At 39.6% G+C, this 24,177-nt stretch overlaps 1 protein-coding gene and 1 long non-coding RNA gene across 2 annotated transcripts; one reads left to right on the top strand and one right to left on the bottom strand.

Annotated features, from left to right (window-relative positions):
* The first annotated feature begins 14,054 nt into the window (after positions 1–14,054).
* LOC138894092 (uncharacterized) lies at positions 14,055–14,429 on the top strand. The gene has a single exon (XM_070178771.1). The coding sequence runs from the start codon at positions 14,055–14,057 to the stop codon at positions 14,427–14,429; it is 375 nt and encodes a 124-aa protein (XP_070034872.1).
* A 5,004-nt stretch (positions 14,430–19,433) lies between these two features.
* On the bottom strand, positions 19,434–20,542 carry LOC117275857 (uncharacterized). The gene is made up of 2 exons (XR_004506083.2): positions 20,350–20,542; positions 19,434–19,863 (listed from the first exon to the last, which is right to left on the bottom strand). It is a non-coding gene; the product is annotated as an uncharacterized lncRNA (long non-coding RNA).
* Positions 20,543–24,177: the final 3,635 nt, after the last annotated feature.

Genomic DNA, 24,177 nt, shown 5'->3' with positions numbered 1-24,177 from the left:
ATCCAAACTCGGGTCTTGAGTGAGGAAGGTATGATGAAATCCTTGTACTTTTGCTTCTCCAACTCCTCCCTAGCCTAATTAGGTCTCCAATATGTCAAAAAGTCCAGAAAATAACATTTTCCATGTATTTATACCAAGTAGAGTCGGGCCCAAACGAAATCACTTTTTCCTAGCTGAAATAGGACATTTACTCTGTAAATATTGCACAAGCGCTTTGCATGGGGTGACGTGCCCTCATGGTAATTAATGGAGAAATACAGAGAGTTGATTTCTGACAGACAACAAGAAAATGGGCAGCTGCGGCGACCCACGCGCCGCAGCAGTGGGGCTTTCTTAGAGTACGAAATTTTCCTTGCTTTTTGATATCCAGATGTGGTTCTCGACCCCCGAACACAGTCTCGACTTAATAACTTGGGCTTTTACTCAGACTTCAAAGCTCCAAATCACTCAAATTCATTCCATAACATCTACATAGCTCTGAATCACTCCTACAAGGCATAAAACACATAATAAGTGCAAAACGCTATCAATTAAAGCTCAAAACGAATAAAGTGCAGTAAATTAGAGTACAATAAGTGACTAAAACACGAGATTATAGCCTACCATCACACTATCTAGTATCGCCTGAGAAAGGTGCGTATTTCAGATGGCACATTGTGTTTTGACTTGCGGATGCTTGACTATTATTACGAAAATTGCCTGATTTATCCACTGCTGATGTTTAGATTTTGCTATGTGACACAGAAGATTTGTGGAAGTATTTCTCATGATTATTTTGTATGAGGGATGTATTAGTCACTTGAGTGGTCGAGTTGGGATCGAATATGATGATTCTGGTATTCGAGGGATTTGGGAGCTGGGAGTTCTCAGAGGTACATTGTTTCTTCGTTGTGGACTGTGAAGGTATGGACAGAGTTAGACAACTGATGGTATGGGTTATGGATAGGTTACTGCATACTTTAGGAAGTATGTTTATTTATTTTTGGATGATCAAAATTTATTTGGAAGCCACTGGTAGGCCTAATGAGAATGTGTGTTCTACATCGAGTCAAATTTATTTACTCAGTACAACTATTGTTGAGGGGTGTATCATTCGGTTAGATTTGATCTTATTTGTTGCTGATATGTTCCATGTGTTATTCTCCTATGCTACGAGGGGTTATGAGACTGTTGACTATTTACACACATGATACGGTAATGTTTGGGCCTTGTGGAGGAAATCAAGAGAGATGGCGCTTGGGTGTTGAATGGTTTGTGGCGCCTTGGTTATAGTCTTTATGTTGGTGGTATATTGTGCTATCTATTCCTTCATGTTTATGGTCATGCGCTTCACGTGATTTCTAATATTATACGCATGTTTTATGAGTACGACAAGTTGGGCAATGGGTAATCTATGTGGACTGGTGTTTGGATTGGGTCACGCATCGCAGCAGAGTTATGCTGGGATATGACCCTTTGTGTTTACTTTGTGCGCTTTGGTTCACCTATGTGAGATAGGCTCATAGCGTTGCGCTTTGTGGTGATATCGGTTGAGGTTACGGGACGATTATCTCATTTGATTCTCTTTCCATTATCGGGTACATTCGAGTTATTGCTTGTGTGGGGAATGTGGCTCGAGGTAGTGCTGGTGTGGCGTGTAGGTCGAGCAGTTTGTACTATATGAGATGTGGTTATTGGACCTGGAATGAGTGCTATCGGATTTGATTAAGATATGTTTGAAATAATAGCATCTCTAGTGAGTTTAGAATTTGGCTATGGTTTTTGTCGAGCAAGAGAGCCCCACGACTAGTTGATATGATAAGTAGCTATGAGGTTTTGCGTGTTTCTTTCATCATTGACAGTGTAAGAAGGATTAGAACAAGGTCTTATTTGATATGAGGTTTGTTACCGGTACCGAGTTTGCTTTTGGGCAGCTAAAATGAATGGAGTATCTGAGTTATGTGGAATATCATGTGATTATATTTGGAATAAGGTTATGGCCCGATATAGCTTGTTCAGAATTATACAATATATAGATGCAAGAATCGGGTCTTATAATGGGTTCCAGATGAGGAAGATTGGGTCCTAAGGTTTATGGACTAAGGTTGAAGTAAGGATATTCATAGGTTGTGTTGTCATACTTATATGGAAAGGGGTGACATGGAATCACCCATGGATATGTGTATTGTGAGTTTATGCAGTGATTTGATGGCTTTGGAATGACTCTTGGCACGTTTGAGGATGAACATATGTTTAAGTGGAGGAGAATGTGATGACCCGATTGGTCATTTTGAGCATTTGCATTCCGTTAGGTGGTTTGAGATTTTGAGTAGCTTCATTGGAAGAATGATTCCCATTTTAGAAGCTTTTATTTGATCAAGTTTGACTTTTGTGTATTTGACCTTGGATCAGAGTTTTCATGGTTCTGTTAGGCCCGGATAGTGATTTTGGACTTGGGAGTATGCCTGAATTTATATTTGGATATTTCTAGAAGGTTTTGGCTCTAATTGGCGAAAGTTGGCAATTTGAAAGTTTGGAAGGTTCATAAGTTTGACTGGGAGTTGAATTTGATTATACCGGGTTTCGATTTTTGTTCCGGAAGATAGAATATGTTCGTTTTGTCATTCAGGACTTGTGTGCAAAGTTTGGATGGATTCTGGATTGGTTAGGTTTGAATCGGACGTTGGACTCGACGTTTGAAGTTTATGGACTTGAAAGATTGATCTTGATCGACGATTCATAGTTTTGATGCTATTTTGATTGATTTGAGGCCTCGATTAGGTCTAGTTTTGTTTTGTAATTGTTGGCAAGATTAGACTGGGTCTCGAGGGACTCGGGTAAGGTTTGGACTGGTTTCAGACCATTTTGAGTCATGTTAGATATTGCTAATTTTGGCACGGATCTGGTGTGGTCGCACCTGTGGAACCTTGGGCGCAGGTGCGGAGCTGCAGATGCGGTTGATGAGGTGCAGAAGAAAAATGTTTAGCTGGGGCATAAGATCACAGATGCAGAGTGTTTAGCACATCTGCGGGACCGTAGAAGCGGTCACCGTGGTGTAGAAGCGTGAAGGCAGATTGGAAGGGGAGTTTTGCATAAGCGGAAATTCCTCGCACCTGCAATGTCACAGAAGCGGAAGGTGGTCTGTAGGTGTGAGAGGTCGAGGCTTCAGTTTTATCTGCAGAAGCAGGGTTTTTGTCGTAGAAGCGGCGCCACAAAAGCGGTTGTTGGACCGCATATGCGAAAGTGCTAGGAAGAAGCTTTATATTTGGAGGGTTGAGTTATTTTATCACATTGTGAAATTGGGAGCTCTCATTTGGACGATATTTGAGGCGATTTTTACGATTTGGATTGGGGTAAATATATTTGACTCGTTTTGATTATTATTCATGATTTTATCTTTGATTTTGGCATTTTATTTGATGAATCTAAAAGAGAAATTGGTGTTTTTTGTCAAAACTTTTCTAAAGAGAATATTTGAGATTTGAACATCGATTCAGAGTCGTATTTGAGTGAAATTAGTATGGTTGGACTCGTATAATGAGCTGTCGAATCTTGAGCTCGGGTTCCAAGATGCGGGCCCGAGTTGACTTTTTTGTTGACTTTGAGTATTTGATTAACGATTTGACCTGTATCATTTGGGTTTCTTTTCTACGGCATTATTTGATAATTTTAGTTGCTTTGGCTAGTTTTGAGCCGTTCGGAGGTCAATTCGTGCGGGATGGCGCTTATAGAGTATTGATTTGTCTTGCTTGAGGTAAGTATCTTATCTAAACTTGTTTGATCCACTAGTTGCCTAAGATATTTGTGATAGCTACGTGCTATGGGTGTCGCATATGTGTGGGGCTAAGCCCATGTGCATGCACCGGGGTATTATTCATACTCGGGGTAATGCTTAGGTTATGATATGCCTTGAACTGATTGCTAAGATTCATGCTATGATGTTTCTCCTCTTTGTACCCTTTTATGAGCTATTTGTACCATGTTTGAGATTACATAGAGGTTGATCTCCTGATTGAAATTAATAATTGCTACTTTCGTGATGTATTTGACTGATTGAGTTGTGATAGCACACTATGCGCATGCATACACCTTAGCATGTCACCTATACCAGTCCAGGAGTATGAAATTTGATGTTCATTGATCATGTACATGTATGATTGTATATATGCTTTCTGTGTGATACGGATTGGACTAGTAGCCTTTGACCATGCTGGGCGGATTGTGATATTGAGGCTGTGACCATGCCGAGCGGATTGTGATATTAATCCTATGACCACGTCGGGAAGATTGTGATATTATTGGCACGTGAGTTGTCCGTGTAGTTGATATTATTAGCACATGAGTTGTCTGTGCATCACATGAGTTGTCCGTGCGGATCCGAGATATTATTACTATTAGCTCGTGAGTTGTTCGTGCAACACGTGACTTGTCCATGTGGTTGATATTATTAGCACGTGAGTTATCCATGCAGCACATGAGTTGTCCGTGCAACGTATGGATATGGATCCATCTCAAAGGGCCACCGTTTCATGTTTCTTCTTGATGGTGTAAACGCGGATTGAGAGAAACCGACGGTTTTCTGGTTGATGTGGGCTTAGGAAGGCGATATGTTAAGATTATTAAAATTCTGATGTGGGCCTTAGTGCCGTGTTATGATTTCTATTTGTATCGAGTTGCACGCCGGAACAAATTGATATTTGGTTATTGCATTTTATCTTACTTGCAACTTCCATAGCTGTTTACCTGATTTATTTGCATATCTTCCTTATATGCTGGGTTATTGACTGAGCAGAGTACGTTAAGAAATTATGTGCCCCAAGGTAGTTCTTTCCGTGATTCATGACTTGATCATATTACTGCTCTGTACTCGTTGAAATTATGAACTGTACAGGTGATTAGTGAGCATAATTTATAATTCTTCCTACTATTACCTCGCCGATGTTAGTTTGATACTTGCGGAGTACATGGGATCAGTTGTACTCATACTATACTTTTTCACCTTGCGTGCAGATCTTGGAATGGGGATGTTGTGGATGACGAGAGCTGGTACTGAAGATGTACCTGCCTTCCAGATATAACTACTACTTGTTCTTGGTAGTTTTAGATTTTTAATATGTTTAGGTATATTCCAAACAGATGTTGTATTTATTTTCCTACCATCTTTGTAAATATAAGCCTTAGTGGCTCATGACTTGTACTACCAATTCTTGGGTTATTGTATAGAAATTCAGTTATCTCACCTATTGATTTCATGTTAATTTCATTAGTATTATGTTGACATTTATTTGGCTTACCTAGCAGGTTGGGTTAGGCGCCATCACGACTAGGTGGATTTTGGATCATGACAAGTTGGTATCAAATCTATAAGTTCATAGGTTCTACGCCTCACGAGCAAGTATCTAGTAGAGTCTTGTGGATCGGTATGATAACGTCCATATCTATCTTCGAGAGGCTATAGGGCATCTAGGAGAAAACTTTCCATCTTTCTTTCCTTATCGTGCGGCATTTATTCAGCTTGAAGCATATCTCTTTGATTCCCTTCCATCCACTCATATGTTATGTTGAGCAATCGGTATCATATGTGCATTGACGACTTGTGATGTCATGGATGAGGTGCGAGATGTTTCTCGATGTTGTCGAGATAGGCCAGTCTGGAGGACTTGAGGACATATTCTGACCGCAGATTGTGCTCGGTGGTTTTGTGTGAGTATGTGATTTTACACTTATATATGTTAGATAGTGTCCCTAGGAGTGGGACTGGTGGCTCAATGAGTGATTGGATAGATATATGACAAGTATTATGTGACTGCAGAATGTGCTTAGATAGTTTGGATGTGACGAGAAGAATTTTGCTTTGGATGTGAAAGGGCTATGGATGCTTGATTTCTGTCTTGATGTGTTGTACAGTTTTGAGTTATAAGTGTGTTGAGGGATATTTCATTTGTACATTTGTGGAATGAAGTAGATTCTTGTGTCTTGCTGATGAGTTCATACTCGGGAGAATTCAGTGATTGCATTGTGGTTGGGGCCATGAAAGGCCATAGAGAAATGCCAGTATGAGGCTAAGCAAGTGGGCTATCTCGTACGGGATATTCTGAGGTTGTGTGATCTCTATGATGTTTCTGTGAAGAGTTTCCTTTCTACCAGTGGGGGTGTGTATGTTCTGCAATTTGAGTTCGGGTCCCTTGAGTAAGTTCGCATGACTGTCACGAGGATGGATATGTGCTTAGTAGAGGATTTGAGGTATCTTATGATTAGGGGTACATGAACTCATGCAGGATTTAGTTGAATGACAGTGTGAGATCATGGCGATTATGGAGTAAGGGTATTGTGGATTATCAAATGTTATTTCCTATGGCTTCGAGCCAAGTAGGGAAGTATGCTATTGACGATCAGGTTGCATAGTTATGTGTTATGTTAGTCTTGGTCTGAGGCATACTTATGGATCGGTTATGACTTGAAGAGGTGATTTCGAGGATGACTCGAGTAAGAACATTTATGGATACCTGATGTATTACACTTTATGGATATATAGAAATCTTGGAGTGATTCGGGTTTGTTATTCATAGTGGATGTAGTATGCAAGGAGAAGGGATTCACTCGGTTGCTTAAAGGTGGGGTCACTTCTTTAGGTGCTTGTGTGCAGATGGAGCACATGTCGTTCGGCTCATATTGACGACGCATTAGAGATTAGAGCAGAGTGGATGACTCTCGAGGAGATTCTAATGAGTTCATGATTCATATGTGGTATTTGAGGGTTTCCCCAAATTTTGTATATGTCTAAGAGATGAGATTTGCATTTGGTTGGTATTGAGACTTGTGATATTTTGGTATCATTATAGATTATACATTTCAGTATCATAGAGGTTAAAGAAACAACTTTAGATTCACAGAAGGTCTCTTCAGAGTGGGTATCTCGGTTGTGATACTATTGGGTGCTTAAGAGAGAATACAAGGGTCTATAGGCCTTAAGGGGAGGCCACGAGTTCTAGACAACATGGATGATTTCAGATGTTTAGAAGAATGCTGGCATTATCTGGTATCCCCTGAGAAGAATGCGCATTTCAGACGGCGCACTGTGTTTTGCCTTGCGGATGCTTGACTATTATTATGGTAATTGCCTGGGTTATCCACTGCTGATGTTCAGATTTTTCTATGTGACACAGAAGATTTATGGAAGTATTTCTCATGATTATTGTGTATGAGGGACGTGTCAGTCATTTGAGTGGTCGAGTTGGGATCGAATATGGTGATTCTGGTATTCTAGGCATTTGGGGACAGGGAGATCTCAGAGGTAGATTCTTTCTTAGTTGCGGACTGTGAAGGTATGGCCAGAGTTAGAAAGCTGATGGTATATGTTATGGATAGGTTACTGCGGACTTTTGGAAGGATATTTATCTATTTTGGGATGATCGAAATTTATTTGGAAGCCACTGGTAGGCCTAATGAGGATGTGTGTTCTACATCGGGTCGGATTTGTTTACTAAGCACGACTATTGTTGATGGGTGTGTAATTAGGTTAGAGTTGATCTTAGTTGTGGCTGATATGTTCCATGTTTTATTCTCCTATGCTATGAGGGGTTGTGAGACTGTTGACTATTTACACACATGATACGGTTCTGTTTGGACCTTGTGAAGGAACTCAAGCGAGATGGCGCTTGGGTGTTGAATGGTTTGTGGTGCCTTGGTTATGGTCTTTCTATTGGTGGTATATTGTGCTATCTATTCCTTCATGTTTTGGTTATTGCATTTCATATTTACTTGCAAATTAACTTATATATTTGCATATCTTCTTTATATGTTGGATTGTTAACTAAGTAAAATACGTTAAGAAATTGTGTGCACCAAGGTGGTTCTTTCCGTAATTCATGAATCGATCATATTACTGCATTGTACTCTTTTAAATTATAAATTGTACAAGTGATTAGAGAGCATCATTTATAATTCTTGCTTATATTACCTCGCTGAGGTTAGTTTGATACTTGCTGAGTACATAGGGTCAGTTGTACTCATACTACACTCTTACACCTTGCATCTAGATCTTGGAATGGAGATGTTGTGGATGACAAGAGCTGGCACTAAAAATGTACCTGCCTTCCAGATATAGCTACCACTTGTTCTTGGTAGTTTTAGATTTGTAATTATTTTAGGTATATTCCAAACAGATGTTGTATTTATTTTCCTACAAGTTTTGTAAATATAAGTCTTAGTGGCTCATGAGTTGTACTACCAATCTTTTAGTTATTGTATAAATATTCAGTTATCTCACCTATTGATTTCATGTTAATTTCATTAGGATTGTGTAGATTGTTATTTGGCTTACCTACTGGGTTAGGTTAGGTGCCACCACGACTAGGTGAATTTTGGGTCATGACAAGCAACAACAATAGCAGCAGTATTAGAATCATCAACAAAAATAGTAGTGTTGGAAACAACATTAGTAGGAGGTTCGTTAAATAAAATATAATCAACTTCCAATTGTTCAAAGAAAATTAAAAGTTTCTGGGACCAGTGCTTATAATTGTTTCCATCCAAAGGCTCAAGCTTTGACATATCGAGAAGAGTTTTATTCAAACACGTGCACCTCCAAGGTTGCTCTCCAAGGTTCCACATCACCTCCAAATACTTGCACTCATGGCTGAAAGTTTGGAGTTTACACAAAACAATTGCCCAGAAATTGACTTAAGAAGATGAGAGGAAGAAGGTTTTTTATGTGTTGAAAAACTTCACAAAACAGCTCCTTATATAGGTAAGTTCCTGTAGTTATTACAAGAAAGAGAATTAAGGGGGCTATAAAATAAAAGAGTTGTTACAGAATTAAAGTAGGAGTTATAAAATTCAAATAACAGTTACAACGAATTAAAGCATAGCTGTTACAAAGAAATAAATAAGACGTTACATAATTCAAAGAGAATGAATTTGGATATATTCTCATAAGCATGTATTTGAAAACATTTCTAGTAAACTCGAAACTGAAGAAATAATTTTTTAGCAAAACTAGATTTGGATTAGGCCTCACGTACATATCGTGTGCAGGGGAGAAGAACAAATCGACCTGTTTTGACTTCAGGACCAATTTTTCATGTGCGCGAGGCCACTCCCTTTTACCAGCTCTTTACAAGCCCAACACAAAGAGCAATTCAATTTAAAGAGAAGAAAGAAACTTTTTACAACCGATGAGGGACACTTTGTCTTTCATAATAGACAAAAGAGTGAGAAAGAAAAGGGACAACAAAGAAATCTGACTTTGTATTATTATTTATTAATGATAAAAATAATCCCCCACTAATGCAAAGACAGAGAATAAAATAAGAATAATTCTGGGCAAAAGAGGGAACATGTACTTAAGTATCAATATCTTTCTATTTGAATTGACACGTAGTGGAATGAGGCAACAACTAACATCCATAAAGTGAATTACTCATTAACTGAATGGACATGAGTTGAGATTCTCACAACACATACTATATCCTTAATTTTATGCAAATATTGTGATACTCATATGAGTGTGTTTATGGTCATGCACACACCTCGATGCTCATAGTACCCTAGAAAGACATCCCAAGTCTTTCATAAAAGGCGACCACACATTTACACTCACATAGGTGAGTCCATCAAGTCTATCTACACATATGACACCTTAAGGCTATGGAATCATTAAGAGTAAAAATAAGTTCAACCTTATAAAGCACTACCACACGCCATATGGATAGGAAATGTAGTGCATATTAAGGTCTCATATAGCTTCGTTTGACCACAAAGGGGTATCCGCCATACTTCCTCAATCCATGGGCTATAGCCTCATCTCCCTTGACGTTTCGAGGTTAACTCTCCTTACTAAACCCTTGTTTAAAGGATCCACAAAATTTCTCTCAGACCTTACCTATTCCAAGAAAATAACAACATATTTCAATAATTGTTTTACCACAGAATGTCTAATGCGGGTATGTCTTATTTTTCTATTGTACACACTAGTTTTGGCAATTTCAATTGCCGCCTGTGAGTCACAATGCAGAGAAACTGGTGAAGCTTGTCTTCCCCACAAAGGCACGTCTTCCAATAGTTTCTTAGCCACTCGACTTCTTGTCCTTCCAACTCAAGAACAATGAATTCAGACTCCATAATAGATTATGCTATACAAGTCTATTTTTAAGACTTCCACGAAATAGCACATGCACCCAAAGTAAACATATAGCCACTAGTGGAGTTAACTTCATCATTGTCAGTAACGCAGTTTGTATCACAAAATCCTTCTAAAACAGCAGAAAATTTATTAAAATGCAAACACCAATCCACAGTACCGCAGCACCGGAGTCTCCATCAACCTTGTTTATTATTTATGTATATTACCTTTCAAATAGTAGTTGTATTAGTTTGTATATTCTCTAGATTACTCATGCATTTGTGGTAGCGGGCTTTGGGGTCTTCTAGCATTTATGTACTGTTGTACTTATCATTACTGTCACTACGATTGATGTATTTCTCACGCCGGTATTTTTGATAAAAGAGTATGTTCGGTTGCATGAGATATTACTTATTTCATTCTTTTAAAAGGGAAACTTTTGTTTTAAAAGTTAAAAAAGGATAACTAAATTATAGGTTAACTTATGGGCTTGCATAATAGAGCGTTAGGTGCCATCGAGACCTATTACGGATTTTGGGTTGTGACAGCTTGGTATCAAAGCTTTAGGTTCACATAGGTCTCATGAGTCAAGAGCAGGCTTAGTAGAGTCTTGCAGATCGGTGTGAAGACGTATGTACTTATCTTTGAGAGGATACAAGGTATTAGGAAACCTATCTTTCTTTATCTTCTATCGTGCAGTTGATATTGTGCTAAGTATCTTTCTATTGATCTCTCACAAATGGTGAGAACGCGCGGCCCAGGTGTACCAGGCGGTAGAGGAGTTGCTTCCCCTATTGCTAGAGGCCGAGGTAGAGGCCGGGGGAGGGCTCCAGCTCCTATCAAAGGACGAGGATGTCCTAGAGTTTCTCCCGTTGTACCAGCAGTAGATCCAGTAGAGGATCCCTTTATTGAAAGCAGTATGAGGCACCTGCAGCTATGTCGGCCCTGATATATTTCATGACTACACCGAGATTTCAGGAGGTCATGGGCCGTATGTTGCGATTCATGGACTCTATGACGCAGGCTAGTTTATTTCCAACGGAGCCAGCCACATCTTAGGCGGGTGGGGGAGCACAAACCCCTACCGCTCATCCTTCAGGGCACGCTGTTGCCGTTTATCAGACCCCAGATACATTACCTGTGGGGGGACCAGGTAGTTGCAGCGGTTGTGCTAGATCCCATACCATTGGCAACCGTTGATCAGCAGAAGCGGTTGGAAAGATAGACCAAGCTTCGTCCCCCTAACTTTGAGGGTGAGCGGTCAGAGGAACCCTAGGATTTCATTGACCGGTACAAGGATAGGCTACGTAACATGGGGATATTGGAGTCCAACGGGGTGGACTTCACCACCTTTCAGCTTGAGGGCAAGGCCCGTAGATGGTGGCAGTCTTACCTCTTTAGTAGGCCAGCAGGTTCACCTCCCTTGACTTGGGATCAATTTACACATCTGTTCTTGGATAAGTACATACCACCTTCGGAGAGAGAGGAGCTTAGGTGCCAGTTTGAGCGACTCTGTCAGGGTCATATGTATGTCCATGACACATCTCTCCATGCAGCTATTTTACTCCCACAAACATAGAGAGGGTGCGGAAGTTCATTGTAGGTCTGCACCCTCAGATTTAGGTTTCTATAGCCCGTGAGGCGGATATTGGGACTCTCTAACATCGGGTTGTGGATATAGCTCGGAGGATTGAGCGCATCCGTAACCGCAGTGGAGAGTTTGCATCGAGGGACAAGCGACCCCAACAGTTTAGTGGATTTAGTGATGCCCCACCTGGGGGTAGAGGTCAGTTCATGAGAGGCCAGTCTAGCAGGCCCATGCAGTCAGCACCACCGCCTTCTTGGAGTGCTCCGACACGACCCTACTTCAGTGTTATTCCATAGAGTACTTACCATCTGCCAGCTATTCAGGGTTCCGCCAATGGGTATTCAGGCCATCAGGCCAGACTTCAGGTCAGCAGTCCACTACTCCGAGGGGTTGTTTTGAGTGCGGGAAGTTTGGCCACGTGAAGAGGTTTTATCCCGGACCACACCGCCCGCCCGGCCAGAGGCGTAGGGCAAGTGGGTAGGGGTCGCCCTATAGGTGGAGGCCAATCAGGTGGCGCTCTAGCTAGATTTTATGCTTTCCTCGCCAGGCCAGAGGTGGTCGCCTCCGATGCAGTAATCACAAGTACTATTTATGTCTGCCGTGGGGATGCCTCGGTATTATTTGATACAGGGTATACTTATTCCTATATTTCTTCTCTATTTGCTCCTTATCTGGATGTATCTCCCGAGTCCTTAAGCGCTCATGTATATGTGTCCACACCAATGGGTTATTCTGTTATTGTGGATCGGGTCTACCGGTCCTATGTGGTGACTTTCTGTGGTTATCCTGGGAATGGGCTGGTTGTCTCCGTACTATGCCATTATTGATTGCTATACCAAGATTGTTACCTTGGTGATGCCTGAGTTGCCTAGATTAAAGTGCAGGGGTTCGTCTTTTGGTACTTCTAGCCAGGTTATTTCCTTCTTAAAGGTTTGACATATGGTCGAGAAGGGTTGTTTGGCCAATTTGGCCTTTGTTCGGGATACTACTGCAGAGACTCCCACGTTAGATTCAGTGCCGGTGGTACGAGAGTTTTCTGATGTATTTCCTGCTGATCTACCAGGTATGCTGCTGGATCGGGATATCGATTTCGGCATTGATTTAATGCCGGGCACCTAGCCTATTTCTGCTTCGCCTTATCGCATGGCTCTAAATGAGGTGAGGGAGTTAAAGGAGCAGTTTCAAGAGTTGCTTGAGAAGGGGTTCATCAGGCCTAGTGTGTTGCATTGGGCGCACCAGTGTTATTTGTAAAGAAGAAAGATGGGTGTATGCGAATGTGCATTGATTACCGCTAGTTGAAAAAAGTCACCATCAAGAATAAGTACTTGTTAACGCGTATTGATGGCTTGTTTGACCAGTTATAGGGTTTCAGGGTATTCTCTAAGACCGACTTGAGATCTGGGTATCATCAGCTGAAGATCCGTGATTCGGATGTTTTGAAGATGGCTTTCCAGACCAGATATGGGCACTATGAGTTTATGGTGATATCCTAAGGCTTGACTAACCATCGGCGGCGTTTATGGATTTTATAAATCGGGTGTTCAAACCTTATCTTGACTCATTTGTCATTGTCTTCATTTCTGATATATTGATCTACTCGCGTATTATGGGAGAGCACGAGCAGCATTTGAGTTTAATGCTTTAGACCTTGCGGGAACAGAAGCAATATGTTAAGTTCTCTAAGTGTGAGTTCAGGTTAGATTTTGTGGCTTTCTTGGGGCATGTTGTATTAGGTGAGGGTATCAAGGTGGATCCTAGGAAGATTGAAGCAGTCCAGAGTTGGCCTCGTCCTACCACAACGACAAAGATCAGGAGTTTCTTGGGGTTAGCAGGTTATTATCGTCGGTTTGTGGAGGGTTTCTCGTCTATGCAGCACCTTTGACTAGATTGACCCAGAAGGGTGCTCCATTCACATGGTCCAATGATTGCAAGGCTAGCTTTCAGAAGCTCAAAACCTCTTTGACTACATCACCGATGTTAGTGTTGCCCTCCGGTTCAGGGATGTATACTATGTATTGTGATGCTTCACGCGTTGTGTTGGCTTGGGTTGTATATTGAGGCAGGAGGGGAGAGTTATTGCATATGCTTCACGTCAACTGATGCCCCACGAGAATAATTACCCCGTACATGATTTGGAGTTGGCCGAGAAAGTTCATGCTCTCAATATCTGGAGGCATTATCTTTATGGGGTGTCCTGTGAGGTTTACACATCATCGTAGCTTGCAGCATTTGTTTAAGCAGAGGGATCTTAATTTGAGGCAGCACAAGTGGCTTGAGTTACTGAAGGACTATGATATTACCATCCTTTACCATCCGGGAAAGGCGGATATGGTTATGGATTCCTTGAGATGAAAGGTTGGGTGTATGGGTAGTTTGGCATTCATTTCGGCAGAGGAGAGGCCATTGGCTTTAGACATTCAGTCCTTAGCTAATAGACTTGTGAGGTTGGATATGTCAAAGCCCAGTCGAATTCTTGTATATGTGGTGGCTCAGTCTTTATTACTTGAGCGGATCAAGGCTCGTCGGTATGATGATCTGCAATTGTTGGTCCTTAGAGAGACATTACTACAGGGTGGTTCCAAGGAGGTTACTATCGGTGAGGTTGGTGTTCTGCGACTCCAGGGTCGGTTATGTGTTCCTAATATTGATGGCTTGAGGGAGATGATTCTAGTGGTGGCACACAGTTCTCGGTATTCTATTCATCCAGGTGCTACGAAGATGTATCGCGACTTGAGGTAGCATTACTGGTGGCAGCAAATGAAGAAGGACATAGTTGAGTATGTAGTGAGATGTCTAAATTGCCAGCAGGTTAAGTATGAACACTAGAGGCCAGGAGGCCTACTCCAGTAGATGGTTATACCGGAGTGGAAGTGGGAGCGCATCACTATGGACTTCGTAGTTGGGTTGTCGCAGACGTTGAGGAAGTTTGATGTCATTTGGGTCATTGTCGACAAGCTGACCAAGTCGACACAATTTATTCAGGTTGTGACTACTTACTCTTTAGAGAGGTTGGCCTAGATTTACATTCAGGATATTGTCCGGGTTCATGGTGTGCATGTCTCCATCATATCAGATAGAGACCCTCAGCTTATTTTGCATTTCTGGAGAGCAATACAGAGCGAGTTGGGTACCCAAGTAGAGCTTAGCACAACCTTTCATCCATAGACTGGCAGGCAGTCGGAGCGGACAGTCTCAGAGCATGTGTTATTGACTTCGGAGGGCAGTGGGATAGATTCTTTCCCTTGGCCGAGTTTGCTTATAACAACAGTTATCAATCCAACATCGAGATGGCTCCATTTGAGGCTTTATATAGTCGGCGATGTCGTTCACCCATCGGATGATTTGAGCCCGATGAGGTTAGGTTATATGGCACGAATTTAGTGAAGAATACCTTGGAGAAGGTAAAGTTAATTTAGGAGTGACTTCGCACAGCACAATCCAGACATAAGATTTACGCGGATCAGAAGGCGCAAGACTTATCATTTATGGTGGGCGAGAAGGTTCTCTTTAAAGTCTCGTTGATGAAGGGTATCATGAGGTTCCAAAAGAAGGGCAAGATGAGTCCGAGGTTTATTAGCCCATTTGAGGTGTTGAGGCGAGTTGCGGAGGTTGCTTATAATCTTGCTTTGCCTCCCAGTCTATCGGGATTTCATTAGGTCTTTCCATGTGCCTATTCTCCTGGAGTACCATGCCGACAGGTCGCATGTGTTAGATTACATCCCGGTTCAGCTAGATAAGAGTTTGGGTTATGAGGAGGAGCCAGTTGCCACTGTTGACAGGTAGGATCGCCAGTTGAGGCCCAAGAAGATTTCTCCGGTAAAGGTCCAGTAGAGGGGTCAACTAGTAGAGCAGGCAACTTGGGAGGCCGAGGAGGGTATGCGGAGCAGATATCCACACTTATTCAACACTCCATGTACGATTCTAGACCCGTTCGAGGACGAATGTTTGTTTAAGAGGTGGAGAATGTAACGAACCAACCAGTCATTTTATTTTCTAGATCCCCGTTCCCTAATTAATATTTCTCGTATGTGCCTTTACTGTTTTATGTCTTGCGGGGATGGTTGGTTTGGGTTTGGAGGGGTTCGGGCTGAAATCGAAACACTTAGTTCCATAATAGTGGCCTAAGATGGCCAAGTTTGACTTGAGTCATCATTTTACGTAAATGACCTTGGAACCAGGATTTGATGGTTCCAATAGGTTTGTATGATGATTTTGGAATTGGGCGTATGTTCGGATCGAGTTTTAGGTGATCCGGGAGCGTTTCGATACCTAATGTTGAAAGTTGGTGCATTGAAGGTTTTCTAGTTCTTTGAATTTGGTTTGAAGTAGGCTTTGGTGTTATCGAGGTCCATCTGGGATTCTAAGCCTGGGAATAGGTCCGTATGGGGATTTATGACTTGTGCGTAAAATATGGCATCATTCTGAGCTGTCTAAGTATGTTTTGACGCGTTCGGAGTTGGTTGAAATGAGTTTGAAGCTTAGAAGTTGATTAATGAGGTTTTGCGGTGTGATTCTTGATTCCGCTATTATTTTATGTGTTCCGAGGCTTCGATTAAGTCCAAAATGTGCTTATAGACTTAATGGTGCATTTGGACAGGGTCTTGGGGGGCTCGGGTGTTTTTTTACCACCCAGAGCATGTTGAACTTGGCTGAAAATTGCTGGTGTGCATCGTGATCACGAAGATGGTCCCGCGATCGCGAAGAAGAAAATTGAGAGGGGCACTGATTGCCTTACGCGAACACAAAGAAGGGTCCGCGATTGCGAAGGTTGGCCTGGCAGTGCTTCGCGAACGCGGAGGCCAACATCAATCGTGATGAGCAAAATGGAGGAACCGGGCAGGGGGCCTTTGGCCTACGTGAACGCGACGTGGGGATCGGGAACACGGAAGGCCGGGCAGCGATGCTTTGCGAACGCAACCGACGTTCCGCGAACGCGAAGAAGGTTTTTGGGCAATGGCAATTTTGGCCTTCGCGATCGCGAGGTATTTTCCGCGATCGCAAAAAAGGGATCACTGGGCAGACTTGAATTTAATACGGGACTTAGTCTCTTTTCTCTCATTTTCCACTTGGTCTTGGATGAATTTGAGAGCATTTTGTGGGGAAATTTCATTAGCATCAAGAGGTAAGTAATTCCTATCAATTCTTGAGTTAAATATATGGATTATGGGTAGATTTAACATGAAATTAAGGGAAAATTTATGGGATTTTGTTGGAACCTAGGGTTTGGTAAAAATGAGATTTGGCCACGAAATTAATTATGGAATTGGGAATAAATTATACATTTGAGTTCGTGAAGTCATGAGTAATGCTTATCTTCAAAAAATTTCGAAATCCAAGCACGTGGGCCTGGGGGTGATGTTTATAGACTTCCCTGATTGGGTTGGGAAATTAGTTTAATAGCTAAATTATGAACTTTTGAGCATATATTTATTAGTTATGCGATTTTTGATTAGTTTCGGAGTTCTTGGCTTTGTTTGAGGAGTTCTAGTGAGGTTAAAGAGCCAGATTGAGGACTTGAAAGCGAGGTAAGGCTCTTGCCTAACCTTGTAAGATTAAATTTATCCCCTTAGGTGTATTAATTGTTGTGTGCTACTTGTTGTGGGGATCTACGTATGCACAAGGTGACGAGAATCCGTACGTGGCTTTATTCATGTTATGTTCGGGTAGACTTAGATTCACTTCATGCCTTAGTTGTGCTATTTGTATCTATCCTGTGTAACAATTTCCTTGATTATGACTGAGATTGAAAATTAAAATAAGGATACATATTTAGAATCTTACTTTGGAAAAATTAGGAAATATTTGATGAACTATGGATCTGTGTCTTCTCGACTCGTATGTACTCCCACGAACGAGGTAAATTTCTCTACTCTTATGGGATCGGGCCATTCGTCTCGGCAATGAAATAAATTACTCTTATGGGATCAACCCATTCGCCTTGGCAGTATAGTAACACTATTCTTATGGGATCGGATCGTTCCCCTCAGCAGTACTTAGTACCACTATTCCTATGGGATCGGGTCGTTCGCCTCGACAGCTTCGTGCTTACTACTTGAGACTGGATTTGGTTTGGTAACAGCTGAGTTAGCACCTTCAAGGCCGGTTATGACATGTTTAGTGATTTGATATAGACTCATGGGTGGAATTACTGTAATTTATTTTAATTTTTTCCTTTCTACTTGTTGTACATTCACCATGTCTATTTTATGTATTTCTATTACTGTGTGACTACTAGTAAGTGTCAAGTCGACCCCTCGTCACTACTTCTTCAAGGTTAGACTAGGTACTAATTGGGTACGCGTTGTTTTGTGTACTCGCGCTACACTTCTGCACTGAATGTGCAGGTACTGAGACAGGTACTACCACTGGTCACACGGGCGCGTAGCTGCACTTATACGGAGACTTAGTGGTGAGCTGCTTGCCTTGCTTCGATTTGCAGTACCGGAGTCTCCCTCTACCTTGTTTATTATTTCTGTCTATTACCTTTCATACCTTTCAGACAGTAGTTGTATTAGTTTTGTATATTCTCTAGATTGCTCATGCACTTATGGTACCGAATTTTGGGGGCTTCTAGCATTTATGTACTGTTGTACTTATCATTACTGTTACTAAGATTGATGTATTTCTCACGCCGGTATTTTTGAGAAAAGAGTATGTACAGTTGCATGAGATCTTACTTATTTCGTTCTTTTAAAAAGGAAACTTTTGTTTTAAAAGTTAAAAAGGGATAGCTAAATTGTAGGTTCACTTGGAAACTACCCTTTCCAAGCCGAAACAGGAAAATACTCTGAGAATTTTTTACAAGTGCAACGCGCCACACCTAGCGTCGTACTATGCGGTGTGGTAGTGCGGAAGTTCAAAGAGTAGTTTATGACAGGCAGTAGCAATTTACACAGCCGCACCACCCCATGCGGCGCGACAGTGTTGGTTTTCCATAGTAATTCATTTTCTTCACTTTTTGACATCCAGACTTGACTCCAGACCCCCAAACGCAATCTCGATTTAATTTCTTGGACTTTTACTCAGACTTCAAAGCTTTAAATTGTTCGATTTAGCTCCAAATTATCTTTATAACTCGCAATCACTTCCAGCAAGGTATTAAACACACAATAAGTGCAATTCACATTTATTTAAGCTCAAACATAAGTAAAATACAGTAATTAGAGTGCAAACTATGACTAAAATATGAATTTCTAACCTACCATCACTTGCACTGAGGTAACCCTTCCCAACAAAGTCTCCCCTCGAGAACTACGAATTTTATCAGCTTCAAAAATAATTTTAAGACCTGCTTTGTTAAGAAGCATACAAGAAACTAAGTTTCTACGAAGGAAGGGTATGTATAAAACATTGTTCAAAGCTAAGGGTTTTCCAGAAGTTAACTTAACGAGAATTTTTCCTTTATCCATAACTCTAGCCGTAGTGAAATTACCCATGTAGACACACTAGCCATCAACAGATTCCTCAAAGTCGTGAAACAACTCCTTGTTGGAGCAAAGGTGCCTTGAAGCGCATGTGTCCAGTATCAAGTGAGTCGTGTTAATCACCATGCTTGTCTTAATGACCACATCAATAATGACATCACCACCCTCAGTAAGGTTAGCTTGGATTGGAGCTTTTCCTCCATGCTTTGAGTTTTGCCCTTGTTTTTGGTTGCACTGGAAAGCCTTGTGATCAATTTTTCCGTAGACATATCAAGGTCCTTTCGACCTTAAAATTTGGCCCTCCGACTTATTGAAGTAATTTTGCTTCTTCACATGTGCTTTCTTCTGGCCTTTCTTCTGTTTGCCTTTAAACCTGTCTTTTACAAAAGTACTAGAAGATTCTACAAAGTTAGCTTTAGAAGAATTAAGAGAGAGAGAGATATTTCATCTTATCCTTAAGATATTCTGCCTCCTCATCTTTGAGATGATTTGCTTTCTCTTCCCCCATGTGACTAACCAGTCCTTGGAAAGTTAAGTTCTTCTTCTCGTGCTTCAATTAGTTCCTGTAGTCACTCCAAGAAGGTGGAAACTTCTCAAGCAAAATATTAGCCTGATGAATCTCACATATTTCCATGCCTTCATTCAGAACATCAGCAGTCAAGTTCTCATATTCGTGAACCTGCTCCATGATTGTCTTATCATCAACCATCTAAAACTTGATCAACTTTCCAACCACATGCTTCTTTTTCCTGCATTATCAGCATCATATTTTTTCTCCAAACTGTCCCATATAACTTTAGCAGATTTATAATTTATAAATAAATCAAACAGAGGGTTGGTCATATGGTTAAACAGATGCCCTCAAACAGTTTTATTATCTTTTTTGAATTTTTTTAGAAAAATCATCATCAACAACTACAACAACAATAATAACAGTAGTAGTATTAGAACTATCAACAACACCAGTAGTATTAGAAACAGCATCAGCAAAAGGTTTTTTAAACAAAACATAATCAATTTTTAATTGTTCAAAGAAAATTAAAAGATTTTGTGACCAATGCTTACGATCGTTTTCATCCAAAAGCTCAAGTTTGACAGATCGGGAAGAGTTTTATTCAAAGTGGTAGTCATTAGTCAATATTATATGTAAAAATTACATTCAAATTATTGGAAAAATAGCTGATAATATTGACCAAGAACAAGAAGGAAATAGAAATAACTTATCGAACGAATACTTTATCGTAGCAAACCACTGCCTTGAAAGTGATTTCGGCCTGACTAGGGTGCAAATCGTTAAGACCGACCTCTCCCCAAAGTACTATAGCACCTCCAAAGACGAGCACGCGTGGCTGAAAGTTTGGAGTTTGTACAAAACAATTGCCCAGAAACTGACTTAAGAAGAAGATAGGAAGAAGGTTTTTCCTGTGTTGAAAAACTTCACAAAATAGCTCCTTATATAGGTAAGTTGTTGGAGTTGTTACAAGAAAGAGAATTAAGTGGGAGATATAAAATAAAAGAGCTGTTACAGAATTCAAGTAGGAGTTAGAAAGATTCAAATAGAAGTTACAACGAATTAAAGCATAGTTGTTACAAAGAAATAAATTTAGACATGACATAATTCAATTCAAAGAGAATGGATTTGGACATATTAAAGTAAGCATGTATTTGGACACTTTTCTGGTAAGCTCAAAAATGAAGAAATAATTTTTTTAGCAGAACCAGATTTGGATTAGGTCTCACGTACATCTTGCGCACATGGGAGAGGAGCAAATCGACATGTTTTACCTTCAGGACCAATTTCTCATGTGCGCGAGGCCACACCTTTTTACTAGCTCTTTACGAACTCAAAAAAGAGCAATTCAATATAAAGAAAAGAAAGAAATTTTCAACAATCGATGAGAGATACTTTGTCTTTCATAAAAGATAAAGAAGTGAGAAAGAAAAGGAACCACAAAGGAATCTTTGACTTTACATTATTATTTATTAATAATATCAACATATAATAAAGTGATTTTAAGTTATATACATCGTTAGTATAAGAAATTTGTATACTATCAGAATTTATTATTTAACAGAGACGGATTCAAGATTTAAATTCTATGGGTTCAACCATTAAGGTTTTTAGCATTACATCATTATATTTATTATTTATTATAATTTTAATAAATTTTTACACATAAATTTATACTTCGCAATAAAAGTGCTGGGTTCAGTTGAACCCGGTGCTAGAGGGCTGGATCCGCCTATCAGAATTCGGAAATTAGAATAGGAGCAAAAAAGAAAAATGTTAGACTCGCGAGGTACTCGGCTATGCGAACGTAATGATGAAAAGTACCATGTTTAGACAAGTTTGTGGATTTTACATGTAACAAGGTGATGTGCACTTAATTAAATAGCACTCACTTCGTAGGCTTCTTTTTTTGAAGGAAGACGCCTGCTTCTGAACTTTTAACAGTTTAAGAAAGGTTGAGACTTGATATAATCTATTCGAAATCTAGGGTATTACTGTTACCCTTTTTAAGTTTTCTCAACGAGACAAGCTGAAATACTAAACTGACCTTTTCATTGAAAAGCTGTTGAGCAATATTTATTTCTTTAGGTATTTCTTAGCACGCTAAAATGATGAAAAATGGAGTTCAAAAAAGGAAAACATTATATTCGGGCTTTCTAGTCTATACTGTACATGATTTCCGGGTCTTTTTTGGTTGTTGCTCGAGTCCACTAAGTAAAACCAAAAGGCGATATTTGTGAATCATACACCAATAGATAAATAAATTTAATTTGTTTCAAGATATTTAATTTTTTGAAAAAATAAAATATTATTTATTATTATTTTTCTAACCTATTACTGCCGCTCCAACTTGTGGAGCATTAATTAAGTGAATTATTTAATGCGAGATAAAGCATAATTTAGACAATTACGTTTAAGGCTATTAAATTATATCTTTTTCTAGAATGTGTAGATACTAGTACTAGTTAATATAAATGGGAAGGACGACTTTATGATCTACTAAAGAATGTAATATACGTTTATAAAATATCAAAAACAATATATCTTGGTACCATCGCTGAATTAATTGAACTGCAAATTAATTTCAATATTCGATAAGACTTCAAAAACATTTGGCCAGCAGTTAGCAACAAGCTAAGCTATAGTGATAACACCCCAATTAAATAGGGCAGGTGGCACACTGCTGGTAAACCCCGTGGTGGGGGACGCTAATCACATGTTTGGTTTGTTAGTTTGTCAATCAGTTTTTATCAATTCGTTGCTGGCTTCTCAAATATAATTTGGATATTATTCATTAGTTAATAGATGCATGAGTTAGAATTTAAAATTTATGAGTTTTGAATTCTAGTATCAACTTACTGGGTTATAAATAAATTATTTATAAATATTAAATGGACTTTTTAATTCTGTCGAACCCGTAAATAGAGCCGTAGCTCCTCCGCCCCGTGCACGAGTATATTATTCAACACTTGATATTAAGTGCATGTCAATGTTAGTTACTCACTGGAAAAGTGGCGTGGCGCCTACTTTATCTTAATTTGTTCAAGCTTTACTGATGTTGATGAATGATGATACTGAAATGTTTCCTTTCTCTTCTTTAATTCTTGCCAAATATATATAGAGCCCATTCAATTAAATGTTGCCATCTGGTTTTTTCAGCCTTTATTTCATATAAAATTGAAATTTAAAGTGAATTCATGTCTCAAAGAAAATTATTTTTTCATAATGGAATGGATATTTGTTCTTGTATATTTCAAGTTGAACTGAAAGTATCATGGACACCAAGAAATTCGGGTCGGGTATTTTAGTATTGACCCGTTTGACAAGGATGAGCAACATTTAATTAGATATTTATTACACCTTAGATTTGTGTATACACACGCGCTATATTTTTTTGTACTGATTTCAGCTTTTGTGTTAAAATAAAACATAAGAAATAGAGTTGGAGGGCCAAAATGAAACAAGGTTGAGATGGAGTACCAAAATAAAAAATGGGACCAAGTAATTGAATGGGCTGTATATGTATTTGGCCTTAATTCTTTAATTTTTCTTTACATAATTGATAGAGGAATAATATGATAGACCTGATTCTACACCGGAGTGGTCAAAGTGTTACTAAAAATTGAACTTACGACAGTACAGTTTTTATTTATTTAAACCTTTCTTTTACATTTCCTAATATGTTCGAATTTAAATTAGATTGAGGGTTAGAATTACAAGATTAATCATCAAGTTTTCAAAACTTTTGAGCCTCATTTTCTATGATTATTAATTCATAACTCTTTCTAAAAAAGTGTGTTAGCATAAATTAAATTAGAGAATATTATGTTAATGGGAAATATATGCTTTTGGTCCAGTGATCAGTTATAATTAGATTCTAGTTTTGGTCATTATAATATTCGATAACAACAGGTTTAGCCTCTATTTAGTAAAATCGTGCTCTTTGAGTGCTACGTACATATAACAGATACATGTACATTATACTTTTTGTTTCAGTATAAATATATTGAAAACTTCGGGACAGGTTAAGAGACATCTATATATTATCCCTTTTGTGTTCTTTATGCTGCAGTTAGCATTAATACATCAGGTATCACTTCCATAGTCCAGACCAGTGTTTTAAAAGGCATTTTTGGGACTCGTTCGGGGCTCGCCCCTGGGCGGGGCACTTGCAAAACATCTTGGGACTCATTTTATGAGACTTAGTTCTGTGAGGCTTACACCCCAAGCGCCCGACCGTGCGCCCTAATAACGCCCAGCGCTTGGGGCTCGCCTAACAGTTCTAACGCAAATCAAGTGTCGAATTTCCTAATTAATATCGTTGACCTTCAAAATTCTTTAACAAATTAATGATAAAAGTTCTATTCATCGATAGAAATATGAAGATTGAGCATAACTCTAAAAATGAGACATAGTATTGCGAATTTATATCTTCACTTGTTATTAGTCGTATCTTAGTTCATTTGTCCCTCCTTGTTATACACTTTTATTAATTTGATATCTTAAACTAATTTGTATTTATTCATGAAGGAGTAATATTTTAATTATCGTA

This window comes from Nicotiana tomentosiformis, chromosome 6 (assembly GCF_000390325.3).
Source record: "Nicotiana tomentosiformis chromosome 6, ASM39032v3, whole genome shotgun sequence".
In the NCBI taxonomy this organism is placed as follows: Eukaryota; Viridiplantae; Streptophyta; class Magnoliopsida; order Solanales; family Solanaceae; genus Nicotiana; species Nicotiana tomentosiformis.
Note: the sequence above shows the minus strand (reverse complement) of the source record. Positions and strands in the feature narration are given on the sequence as shown.